Genomic DNA, 12894 nt, shown 5'->3' with positions numbered 1-12894 from the left:
CATTTAAGGGTTACAACTGATTTCATGTAGATTAGGCGACCGGAGAGGCAACGGTGATACAATCGAACAAACCTTTCGTAGTTGGTGACGTTGTCGGCTGTGATTGGACGAGCTGAGAGGAAGTGGTGCGGTACTGAGGAAGTAGAGCAGCTGTCAATGAGAACAGATTAAACAGACATTTAAATGGAGCTCGTTGTAATAAATAAGTGTGTTATTCTATTCTGTTAGCACGTTTAGCAAGAAACATGGCTTGTTTCTTCAGAAGAAGCATCGCAGCAAAGGTAACGAAGCCTAAACGCCTTGAAAATGACACTGTATGCTAATGCTAACTTAGCAGCATGCCTTGACCCTGGAGCAAGTGACAGAAAGAAGGATGACTGTGAGGGACATAACGGTTAGCTTAGATGCTCTGTGAGCTTTCCTCATCCTAGTGTTTAATGAAATCTTGTCCCTGTTTGTGTGTCTATTTTAATGTGTAGCTGGGTCGGACGCTGCAGCAGCCTGAAGATGTCTTCATACCAGCTCTGTCTGCAGTTCCAGTTTTTAAGAAACAGTTGAGTGTTTTCTGTTTAACACTACTACTTGTGTTAGTTTGAGTCAGGTGCCCTTCATGTGTTGGTCCTCTCAGTTTGTCAAAGCTTCCTGAACCTTGTTCTCCTCAGGCAGACTGCTGACTTTAAACTGTCAATCAACACATTACGGATCAGTGGGATTTTACCATCCAGTGGTGACATCCAGCTGCAGACAGAAAAGTTGGCCTCTCAGGTAAGATTCATCTGGGAGGATGGATGACAACAGATCTAATATGTTGACATTTTGTTACGTCACATGTCTGCTCTGCCATACAAAAGCAGAGAGTAGTAAAAAATAGTACTTTTACTTTCCTTGAAATCTACTTTGTGTTTTCCAGCTGAAGCAGGACAGTGTGCTTGAAGACATATCAGCTGGACGTGGAGTGATCCACTTTAAAGTTCATCGCAAACTTCTTGTCCAGGTTTGTGAGTTTTCTGTTCTACTGTTGTGAGATGAAGTCTCTGGCTGCTTGTACTGTGATTATAATCTGCTCTGCTGTGTCTGTTTTAGAAAATCTTGGAGCCGTTTGGAAAGGAGGACGAGAGATTTGGTTTGAGTAGTGAACTTTTCAATACTCTGAAGAGAGGGACAACATTAGTCGAATATAGGTATGTTTAACAAATGTTGTATATGTGTATCTTATTTAACTCTACATGTCTTCTTTTTTTAAATTGTTTTTTATAGAGTTTTGTGTTTTTATGTTGCAGCTCTCCAAATATTGCCAAAAAATTCCATGCTGGGCACCTGAGATCTACAATTATTGGTGAGTTTTGGCTTTTGAGTTGATGTATTCAGTAACTCACACTCACATTTTCTGTTTTTAGCTTGATAATATCATTGTTATTGTTACCGTATATATTTTGTAATTATTAGTTTACTATTGTATGTATTCATATTATTTTCTGCATTTTAATGATGTGTTTTCTATAAGTTTGTGATATCTTAACATTATTTAGTTGAAGGCTTCAAATTAGCTCTCTGGGTTTTCTGCCTCTTCCTGCACTTTATATTATTTTCTATCCTTATTATTTGTGTATGTACATATTTTTTTAATTGTGCAAAATAGATCTAAACATCTTTGTTAAATAAATACGTTTCCAATTGTTGTTTAAAAATGTTTGCAGTGCTTGCATTCTTATAGCCTTGGGAGGAGTTACATATTTTTGGTGCATAGTTAAAAAAGCACAAAAAAAAAACAAAACTTTATCGGACGGGCTGTACTGTAAACTGACATTTTAACTGATGGTAAAGTCAGCCAACTGGAATTAAAACATAATCTTCATATGCAGGTAACTTCATCGCTAACCTAAAGCAGTCCCTCGGAAACAATGTCATACGAATGAACTACCTCGGGGACTGGGGTATGCAGTTTGGTGAGTAAATAATGTGCATCATATTCAACAAGTGTTGTCCAGTCTCACAAAGGCCCAAATGTTATTCTGTGAGTGAAACCAGTTTTCCTTCTTGAATTTCAGGTTTGCTGGGAGCTGGGTTCGGACAGTTTGGATGTCAAGAGAAACTGAAACAGAATCCTTTACAGCATTTGTTTGAGGTGTGTTTGCATGGTTGGAAAAAGACAAATACCTGTGTGCTGACTCTAATCACAGAGAGCCTGAGAGCCGTTTATGTAGACATTTTTGGAAAGTTGAACGAGTTTGTTTGATAAAAAGTGTTAATTGTCCAGGGCCTAGGGGAAACCCTGGGGCAACATGAAAATTAGACTCCCCTCTTCCCATCCCCAAAGCACCACCAGCAGCAAAGCATTTTTTAAAGGTTTTATTTAAAAAAACATCTAGTACACAAATGGACTTGCTGGCAGTCTGGAGGAGAGAGGAGAGCCCCCAGGAACTGGAAAGAGCCGGCCTTTAAACTTCTGGCTTCCAGAAAGGAACCAATCAGCTCCCTGGACAACCTACACTCACTCAATTAACCAAACACACACACACTTAGGAACATGTTTGGTTTAGCTGCCTTGAATGTGCTTGAATTTCCCTCTTAACACGCTGTACACACCCTGTGTTAATCAGTACCATGACGGTTCATTTATGATTTTCATGTTTTTCATCATCTATGGTATTTTTGCCCTGCAGGTTTATGTTCAAGTGAACAAGGAGGCCGAGCACAATGAGGACATAAAACAGGCTGCCAGAGACTTCTTTAAACAGCTGGAGCAGCATGAGAGCGAGGCTGTGTCGTTATGGCAACAGTTCAGAGAGATCACAGTGGACGAGTATCAACGTGTTTACAAGGTGAGACCAGCTGGACTGAACAACAGCCTGACTAGGTGTCAAGTGTGAAACATTAAGTAAAAAAAATAGTGTTGATTGTCAATACATGATCTTTGCAGCGGTTAGGAGTCCACTTTGATATTTACTCCGGGGAGTCCTTTCACCAAGATCAAGCCCAGGAGGTGGTGCAGCAGCTGCAGAGCCGAGGCCTGTTGAAAACCTCTGAGTATGTACTTTAATCAGTGACTGGTACGACAGACATGACAAGTAAACATGTGTTTGGAGGCCAGTAGCTCAGCTGCTCACAGCTGGTTTATTTCCTGTGTTAGCACGTTGAAAGTATTGGCAGAACATCTTTTGATTTATTATTTCTTTATTTTGAAAAGCAGTCTGATAATATGAAGATTATTCGTGTCACTGATGCTTTCCGATCTTCTTACATGGACTTGATTTAAGGGGAATGGTTGTATTTACAGGAAAGGAACAGGTGTCGTTGATCTCTCTCCCGCAGCAGACATGAGCAACATCTGTACGGTGCTCCGCAGTGACGGCACAACTCTCTACATCACCAGGTCAGTACGAGTACAAATGATCAATTAAAATACAAAACCACCTCAAATGTAGGATTATACACTTGTGCTGTCCTGGCCTGGAGGAAATACTGAAGCTGAGTTATCAGATAAAAGTGTGTTAGGCAATTATATCTCTATTTTCAATCTTCTGCATTTCAGAGATCTTGCTGCAGCTACCGACCGCACAGAAAAATACCAGTTTGATGAGATGATTTATGTGGTAAGTAAACTGGTGCACGCATTCCTGTCCTGAATGGAGCAGTTGAGTTAACATCACATACACAAGACACATTTATCTACAGCATGAGCTGAAGGAGTGAAACGGAGAAACATTGTAGTCATAACATATTAGAATTTAGTCAGTCTAATTAGCTTGTGTGCACCTACATTATGTGCTGCTGCACTGAAATGAAAGTTAGCTACACCAGTGCAACCGGTGTAAAAAGTTATTCTGGAGATTTCTGGCGCATGTGTGACCAAAACAGTGGCCGCCTGGAGCCCTGAAACTGAATATCTTTGTGATGGATGGATGTGATGGCCAGTTTTCACCATTTTCTAGTCATTTAATAGACGAAACAATGGATCAAATGATTGAGAACATAATTGACAAGTCAATATATGATAGAAACAATTGTCCCACTGACTTATTTTAATAGTGTTTGGATTATTTTGATGTACTATCATTATGTTCTGATAAAGGCTTCACATCTAAATAAGTCAGTCGATTAGTTGTAATGACTAATTTTATCATATTTTTTCCTGCATCTGTTAAACACTGTGTAAATGTAAATGTAAACACTATGATTACACCCAGCTGAATATTCAGCACAGTTAAAGAATAGAAGATGGACACCTGTTTCCTCGATAAACTCAAGAGTCATTACAACTACTTACGTTTTCATGACGAGCATATCATGTACCAAATGTTGTGTTTATCCACTTCGTTGGCAGCAGGAACAAAAATGCAAAACATTATGATCAACGTCATGATACCAAACACATAAATGCAAAATGGCTGTGTGGATGTTTACCCAAAGTTAGAAACTCATGGATTTGAATGTCGGTGATAAGGCTGCTGCTGTGTGAATGTAGAGCCTGTTAGTCTATATGTTTGACCCACTGTGCTTCATTTCCTTTATACACTGTATTCCTGCCTTTTGTTGCTTTATATTCATCAGTTTGTTTCTTTTGAAGACAGATAAAAGTCAAGCGACTCACTTCCAGCAGTTGTTCCAGATCCTGCTCCGTATGGGACACTCTTGGGCTGACAGGTAGCAGAATAAAACCCCACACACACACAACATAGACAGCTCTGCGATCAACGAGTAGTATAGTAAAATAAGTAAATGCACATTATAGTTAAGATGGGATTACAATCAAATATGTGTTCTAGCCTGGATTAGTTGGAAATATTTCAGTCTTTCACTATTTGAGACCAAGTTTAGAAACATGAAGTTGGATTTAGCAACACTAAATGTTATCAGTTACTTTCTTCTCTATTACTTTTAGTTAGTTTAGTAATAGCTGTAGTTATAATCACTGTAAAGATAAACATTTTCTATAAAGTACTTCAAATTAGCTCTAACTCCACCAATGTCAACATTAAATTGCTGCCTACAGGTTAATGCATCCGTAATAATGGACAATATTATCATATTAATGCTGAAAAATGCTTTTTTACTTTTGATACATAAATGACATTTTTACTGTTATTAAAGCAAACTAATATAAAGATATTGTACCAAAATGTTACTCAGGTAAAAGTAAAGTTCCTCATACCAATAGTACCTGAGTAAAAGTCTTAAAGTATCTGATATTAGTACTTGAGTAAATGTACTTACTAGTTAAGAGTCCATCAGTGCTTGTAACAGAGTATTTTTATCGTGTGTTATTGCCGTTACTGGTAATAGAAGATATATCAGTAAATGTGTTTTCTACCAGGTGTCAGCACGTGCCCTTCGGCCTGGTGCGGGGCATGAAGACACGGAGCGGTGAGGTGGTGTTTCTGGAGGACGTGCTGGATGAAGCTCGGGCCAGGATGCTGCACAACATGAGCCAATCAAAAAGTAAAGCCTGTCACACATCAGACAGTTATTTATCAAGTCTGTTTACATGTGTACAGTATTTAAATTTCCATACACAAGGACCATTATCACTGATGCTGTGTATGTGTTCAAAAGGACAAAACTCACAGCAAAACTTTTTTAAAAAAGAAACCAAACATTCAGTCTAGTTTAGGCACATTTAGGCCTGTATTTGAGGACAGAAGTGACACGTGCTCTCTCTCTGGTTTCCACAGCAACAAAGGAAATGGACGACCCAGAGGACACAGCAGAGAAAGTGGGAATCAGTGCACTGATAGTCCAGGTGAAACTTTACCTGTAGGCTCAAATATTCAGTCAGATACACAACTACCTGTTTGATTCCTTGATTTGATTAGGGAGACTTTGTTTCAGGACTTCAAAGGTCCGCTGCTGTCAGACTACACGTTCGACTGGGACAGGATGCTACAGGCTCAGGGAGACACAGGAGTCTTCCTCCAGTACACTCACGCTCGACTCTGCAGTTTAATCCAGAGGAATGAAGGTGCAGAAGCAGCTGTATTTGATCCATCCCTCCTGCTCGAGCAGACGAGTATCTCCATCCTGCAGCACCTCCTTCGGTAAATAAACTGCATTTTGTAGGCTGTCACCCCTTGATTCCTCTGCATGTTGTCAAATATGAGGCAATTAAAGAAGCTGCCAGTTCAATATTTGATCTATCTGCTCCGTGTTTGTTCGCAGCTATGACGAGGTGCTGTACCAGTCGGTTCAGGATCTGCAACCCAAACACCTGGTCAACTTCTTATTGAAGCTGAGGTGAGGAGCAGGATGTTAGTCCTGAGGGGTTGGGAACTTTTGCCGCTCAGTTTATTACAATCATTGTAGCTATAAAGTTGTTTGTTAGACGTGGGAAATAAAACGGTGTACTTTTCATGTTCTTTCTCTTCCAGCCACCTGATCGCCTCAGCACACAGAGAGCTGCCGGTGAAAGGAAGCTCTCGGGATGTTGCGCAGGTAGAAAGAAAAACATTTATGCACATTTATTTATCTATGGTTTCTCCTTTAACCCCTCAGAGACCCATCATTTGAAACTAGACAGCCTAAGACATTTATTAGTACCATGTCACAAAAGGGGCTAAAAAGCACTCCAAAGTTAGGCTAAAACTTGGTGGAGAAAGTTTCATGATCTCTAACATCAAGATATTGGTCTTCCTTTGATACTATCCCCTGCATTTTTGGGGAAAAGCCATACAGAGCTTTGGATGAAGTATTATTAGTAAGTGTTATTTTCTCCTGTCTCAAAACGGTTTATTTGAATATTCCTGTATACCGTGGTCCCGAAACAGTACAACCACAAACTAAAGACCTATTGACAATAAGGAGTTGTTTTAGAGCAACTTCAACTGCAGAAGTGATTGCCATCCATTTCCTGAAAAAAGCAATTTTTAAATAAATCTCAACGTCAAAATTTCGTGACGACTTAAAGTGACAGTTCAGGTCTTTCATGTATGATCATCCGAGGTACTTGTGCATAGTCAGTGTATTACCTGTAGTAGATGACCGTCAGGAAGCAGAACATCGTACTGCTAAACGGCACCAAAAGCAAGACATATTTTAGCCACCTATCCGTTTAAGTTTGCGCTATATTTGTAACTTTTTTGGTGCTTTACGTTGTCGTCAGACAACTGCGTAATGCAGTGCGGGGCAGAAAAAAACGACTGAAATTATTATTTCTCGTCTTAAAGGTTAAGACTCGTGCATTAAATATACAGGAATACACAGTAGCTTTGTTGTAAGCATAACAAACCTTTTTCTACAAAGAAAAGTTCGGGACATTTTTATTAATATTATTAAAGTTACTACTCTTGCACTGAGAAAATGGAACTATTTCAGATCTTGATTTCAATATAAAGTGATGAATCATTCAGTCCAACATCTGCATCATAGCACATAAAAATCAGACTCGTAATCCAGCTCATGAACTGTTTACAAAATGCAAAAATTAAATATGTATATATGTTTAAAAATGACATGTTTTCTCATTCACTTAATGTCAACAGGCCAGGTTACGACTGTTCAGCGGAGCCTGCTCAGTCCTCGCCAACGGGATGAGGATCCTGGGCATCACACCGGTCAACAAAATGTGAAACTCACCAAAGTTTTTTCATTACTTTGTCGGTGTTATTTCACTGCTGCAGTTAAATTTTACTGTAAATAAATATTAATAATATTTTATATATTTTCAAAATAAAATCGTCTTCCTTAATTGAACTTTTGCTACTATATAACTGAGTATTTTTCAGTGTTTCTGTTATTTAGCCTTCCCTCACTGATAGAAATGGGGTTGTGTTGACTGGATGTCAATGATTAGCATCGTTTCTGAAGCTATTGAACTTTGCTCCTAATGGAAATGTTTTAGGCCACCATAGGAAAGGCTCAACGAAAAAGAAACCACCCCACAAACTTTATGTGTGAGGACTCCACACACTGTGCAAACGATAAATTGAGGGTACATTGGTAAGATTGCGTGTACTCTGAGCTGAAATAGTAACAGTCACTTTTATCACGTTTCCATCTAATTTTAATGAACGCTTCAAAACAGAAGGCGACACGCGATACAAAAGATTACAAGACACTGAAGAGATGATATTTATAAACATATGATCATACATGCAATCTGTCGTCATTCTGCTTTCAAGTATGTTCTCCTGCGAGTCGGACACATTCAGAATCAGAACTATGTGATATGGACATAAGACACTAACATTGCACAGTGTAAAACAGACTAATTACTGATTGAAAGAAACTACTCCGTGATAAGGAGCTGTGATATTAATTTGCCCCCTTTAACAGATATACGGAGGCTTCAAAATAAAAGTAACACGGTCCTGTCACTGCGTATCGCTCCAGCATGGCTGAGGATGAAATTAAAAACTTCGATTGCTTCAGATTATTTACAAAAGTAAAAAGCAGCTATCTTTAAGGGTGACATGTGATTGTTTTTTATATATATATCAATTAAAAAGATTGCTCAAACCTGGCAACATTAGGCTTTTTTCAGATTATCTGGAAATTCATGGTACTGTCACCAGTCCCATGTGGTCTGAAGTGGGCTGGATCGCGGGAGCAGACCTACTTTAAAGTGGAAACGAGACTGTCGTCCGGCTCCCTGATCTCCCCGGTTCAGGAGCTCTTTGAGGTCCTTATTAAAAGGTGACCTGGTCCACCAGCGAGAGAGAGAGACTCCTCTGCTGCAGGTCAGTGACTCACACAGTGATCAGTTTCTGTTTGGACTCCTTGTCCGTGTCCTGCCGGCTCAGCTTGGATGTGTCTTGTTTTGGAAGTCCGTACAGGTAGATGGAAACACACACCAGGAGGGCTCCAGATGCAAAGGAGATTGCTGCACAAGAGGGAAAGAAGATCAAAATGAGACATTTCCAGAATTAAAAAATGTTTTGAGTGTCTTTTTAATGCCTCCATGCAGGGTTGTCCGTCCATCCCATTCTTGTGAACACAGTGTTTCATGAAAGCTTTGAGGGAATTTCCTCAGAGTTGGCACTTTTTGATATTTTTATTAATTTCTCAGGGAATAATACATGGATCTAGATGAAAAAGAATCAGGCGTATTTAGGTGGCTGGTATCTATGAGTGAGTACAATCCGATGTACATCCCAGACCTGGCGAGCTTAAATTAGAGCTTTGAGTTTGATATTGGATCAGGCTTGAATGAATTAAAGGGGACTGTTGGGCCTTGGCAGATGTATACGCTCTACTGAGTGCCATACTAGTTAAAAATGTGTAAACATACAATTCATGAACCGCAACACCACAAACACAAGCACACATCCGTCATCATACAGTGAAGTTATGAAAAGCTAACATACTTATCTGCAGTCCAAACAAGAGGACAGACGCCACAGTCGAGAGCACGATGGCGGCTGCGGCGGAGAATCCCTTCATGATGTTGTCCGTGTACTTCACCACCACTGACGTGTACAGACCGCCCACACTGGCCAAGACTGGGAGCGCAAAGAGCAAAAGTCAGCTAAAATACTGTGAGATTTTACTGTGAGAAAATGAAATCAAACAGACAACATCTTGTGTTTAGATGTACTTACATACTACAAAGCACACCCAGGGTGTGTAACCGAAGAAGAAGCCTTTCTCCAGAACCTTGTCACCATCGTTCACGTAAACCCCGATGAGGGTGACCACGATACCGGACAGGTACATCTGGATGTTTCTCACCCAGAGAGACGTGTCTGAGCTCTTCAAGACCTTCTCAAAGTACACACCTTAATCAGAGAGTAAACACAAACATGTTAGGTATGGGAGCCAAGAAGGTCCATGCTTGCAATTGCGATCACAAGTTAATTATACCAAAGCTTGTGCTCTCATACTCGTGCTCTGACTCCACAACAATGCAAACACAAATACAATAATATCCTTTAAGCAACATGTGATAAGAAAAGACATCAGTAAGTGTTGTGTTGAGGGCATCATGTGTTTACTTGGCTGGTGAATGCTTTGGCACAGTGTTTTTCTTTACCTGCAAATCCTGAGCAAATAACTGCAATAGCAATGGCCATGAATCCGACAACAGGATTTTGCTCAATCTAAAAAAAGAAATAACAAGATAAGATGTTTAACACCGCCTGCACTTTGAGGAGATACAGGTAATAAACAGCAGAATCCATGATAGAGTGAGTCACAGTGCGTGGATTAAAACTCACTGAGCCATCATTTAAATGTTAACTTGAGCCACCCCCACCTGAACTTTGGTGGCCTCTGCAGGCTTCCATTGGACGAGTGTCACGCCCCCACAGAGCATAAAGACAGATAACCACTGCAGCCGGCTGAGAGAGCGGTTCAGCATGAGGACTGTGCACAGGGCCGTGCACGGGATCTTCAGCTGATAGGTCACCTACACAGAAAAAAACACAACACAGGTCTAATATCTATTGATTGTTTTTTTTTTTTTTACCTATTTATGGACAGGAGGTGAACTGAGCGTTCCTTTTCTGCTTCACACACAAACTGCAGATATTATGGGAACTGCTGAGAATAACTACTGCTGACTAACACTGGACACACTTAAGGAGTCAACATTCCTCTATTTAAAGTTGAGAGGAGAAAGAGAAGATGTTCTATAATATTAGCATTCTACCGCAAAACCAAAAGCCAAAGCGAGCTACAAGTTTGCGTCCAAACATTAGCATCTACTGGTGCTGAAAAATTAATACATAACAATACATATAATTTATCAATTATTGGAGTGATATATCAAGAAAAAAAGCCCAAGGTTCTCTGGCTCCAGCTCCTCAAATGAGGAGGATGCGCAGGGATTCGGGGTCTTCTTGGAATAAACCTTAGCTTTAGAAACTGTCGGTAGTCAAGAAAATCAAGACAATAAAAGACCTAACCTTGGGATCTAGGAATGTGTAATGTCATTTTTCAAACCTCAGAGACAAAACGATTGCTCTGAAACCAAGATCGAAACCAATCAGTGAATTTGTTAGTTGCCGTTGTAGTATTTATTTGTGTCACTGATGCAGCGCTGCATTTTAAAGCGTGTGGGTGCTGCACAAGTTCACCAATGATCTACACATAGCCTTTGTGTAAAGCATGCACACTATACACTCAAAAATCAGGACTGAGTTTATACCTGATAGACCGCTGCATCGAGGTTACTCAAGGCAAGAAAGGCCATGTTATTCTGAACGGCGTACACCACCGAGGGCACGCTCAGCTTCAGCAGCTCTTTCGGGCTGCAGAGTACATGTTCCACTAAGGCGTTCTTCAGTCTGGAGGGACTTCCTGTTTCTCTGGGAGAGGAGACATAAACACAGACAGAAGAAGAAGAAGAGCAAATCTTTTAGATGATTCATGAAACAGATATTCATTCCTCTCTACACGTGTTGAAGCAGTTAAGCAGAAACTTACGGCTTCTGCCTGGATTTTGATGGGATGCTTCTTGTTTTTTAAGACATTATTTGATTTCCTTTTCTGCCTTTTGGTTGTCTTATATGGATATTATCATTATTAGCATTATCATCTTTCTGTAAATGTTCATCTTATATAACTCTTGTTGTAAAATACTTTATTGTGGTTTTATTACACAACCATTATTAGCTTTAGTGCCCTGTTAAGCACTTTGAGGTGCACTAGAGCTCGACCAATACTCAAGTTTTGGGCCAGATGCCGATACTGATATTAGGAAGTAAAAAATTCAGACATGTCAGCCGATATAAATGCAGGTTTTTTTGCACCGTTACCTAAAAATCAGTTCTGAGGCAGATCACTGTCCAAAATGACATCAGTGCACTGAAACAGTACAACTCACTGATAATTTAGTCATTATAAATGCCCCCATGTATCTTTTTTCTGTATTATAATCCCTTTAAATGAGAAATTAGCACATATACATCTATGAGAGGCCAGTATTGGCCGTTAATATTTGGCGCTTTTCTATGTTTTATGCAATAGTAAAATGAATGTCTTTGAGTTTATTTATGGGACGGTCAGTCAGACAAAACTAGCAATGAGAGGGAACTTAATTATTGGACTTTACCTGTGAAGAAAAACAGTGTATCCACTAACATTGTCACTTTTCCACTAATAAGGGGATTGTAAAAAAACAAACAAACAGCATATAACAGTGACAAACACTTACTTTGTCAGCATCCCCAGACTGAGTATTAACTTAATGACCTCAGTGATGCACACTGCAGTTGTGGAGAAGTACAGGTCTCCTGATGAGATGGTCCTTGTGTACCGTAGTGCCACTGTGTATGTAGCCGCCACCAGGGTCATCACAGTCAGGCAGTACAGTTTGAAGACCACGCTCACATTTTCTGAGGAGACAACATGTAGTGACAGTATGAACTTAATGGAGATAACTGTCACTGCCCTACACGTCTACAGTAAACTACAATGTTCGACTATCAAATAGACACTTTATTCGTTATTTAACAGCCACAACAAGTCACTCTGTTAGCTGAAAATGTCATCTCGCTCATTTATGTCCTCTGCTCGGTAACATAACGTTCCTAATGGTCTTCTCCCACCGCTAGCTAACATTAGCCTATGATGCTAGCTTGTATTCACTGGTTAAACTCACCGACGGCCATCGTTGCTCCGGTTTGTGTCCGTCCCAGTGGCAGCGATAAAAAAAAAGTCCTGCTCAGGTTACATGCCTATAATACTACTCGATATAATCAGTGTGAAATGGAGAATGCTGCCCCACCAACACATCATTCACGAAACGAGTGTAGTTCAGATTTTCCTGTTTGGCAGAGTAGTGACTACCTGCATTTCCCAGAATGCAGCGCGACATGACTTTACGAAGGGTGCGTTTGTTTTCTGTACCGCCTGTCGGTTTGTGACATGTCTTTCATCACGCTGTGGAAGCCAAGTTCACACAGTTAAATAAAGAAACAAAGAAGAAAACTTATTTTTATGACAAAACGTTCCCTTGGT

General features: G+C 40.0%; 2 protein-coding genes across 2 annotated transcripts; one reads left to right on the top strand and one right to left on the bottom strand.

Annotated features, from left to right (window-relative positions):
• Positions 1–147: 147 nt before the first annotated feature.
• rars2 (arginyl-tRNA synthetase 2, mitochondrial) lies at positions 148–7686 on the top strand. The gene is made up of 19 exons (XM_073492893.1): positions 148–281; positions 480–553; positions 663–765; positions 911–994; positions 1084–1181; positions 1281–1336; positions 1863–1946; positions 2049–2125; positions 2664–2822; positions 2921–3027; positions 3278–3373; positions 3533–3593; positions 4568–4644; positions 5315–5439; positions 5673–5740; positions 5830–6035; positions 6157–6231; positions 6366–6429; positions 7476–7686. Exons 1-19 carry the CDS (start codon positions 246–248, stop codon positions 7560–7562), a joined length of 1737 nt encoding a protein of 578 aa, XP_073348994.1. The 5' UTR covers positions 148–245; the 3' UTR covers positions 7563–7686.
• Positions 7687–8040: 354 nt separating this feature from the next.
• slc35a1 (solute carrier family 35 member A1) lies at positions 8041–12721 on the bottom strand. The gene is made up of 8 exons (XM_073492894.1): positions 12536–12721; positions 12089–12269; positions 11081–11240; positions 10187–10339; positions 9965–10031; positions 9534–9710; positions 9300–9434; positions 8041–8815 (listed from the first exon to the last, which is right to left on the bottom strand). The coding sequence occupies exons 1-8, from the start codon at positions 12543–12545 to the stop codon at positions 8682–8684; spliced, it is 1017 nt and encodes a 338-aa protein (XP_073348995.1). The 5' UTR covers positions 12546–12721; the 3' UTR covers positions 8041–8681.
• Between the last annotated feature and the right edge of the window lie 173 nt (positions 12722–12894).

The sequence above is a fragment of the Pagrus major genome, chromosome 22, assembly GCF_040436345.1.
Source record: "Pagrus major chromosome 22, Pma_NU_1.0".
NCBI classification, from domain to species: Eukaryota; Metazoa; Chordata; class Actinopteri; order Spariformes; family Sparidae; genus Pagrus; species Pagrus major.
Note: the sequence above shows the minus strand (reverse complement) of the source record. Positions and strands in the feature narration are given on the sequence as shown.

Bases quoted from the DNA above. Each gene is read 5' to 3' on its own strand.
- rars2 (XM_073492893.1), top strand. From the start codon at position 246: ATGGCTTGTTTCTTCAGAAGAAGCATCGCAGCAAAG. The intron at 3,374-3,532 runs GTCAGTACGAGT...TCTGCATTTCAG, and splicing joins ACAACTCTCTACATCACCAG to AGATCTTGCTGCAGCTACCG. The intron at 5,440-5,672 runs GTAAAGCCTGTC...TGGTTTCCACAG, and splicing joins CAACATGAGCCAATCAAAAA to CAACAAAGGAAATGGACGAC.
- slc35a1 (XM_073492894.1), bottom strand. The intron at 10,340-11,080 runs GTATAAACTCAG...TTTTCTGTGTAG, and splicing joins TCGATGCAGCGGTCTATCAG to GTGACCTATCAGCTGAAGAT. The intron at 9,435-9,533 runs GTAAGTACATCT...TTGCGCTCCCAG, and splicing joins CTGGGTGTGCTTTGTAGTAT to TCTTGGCCAGTGTGGGCGGT.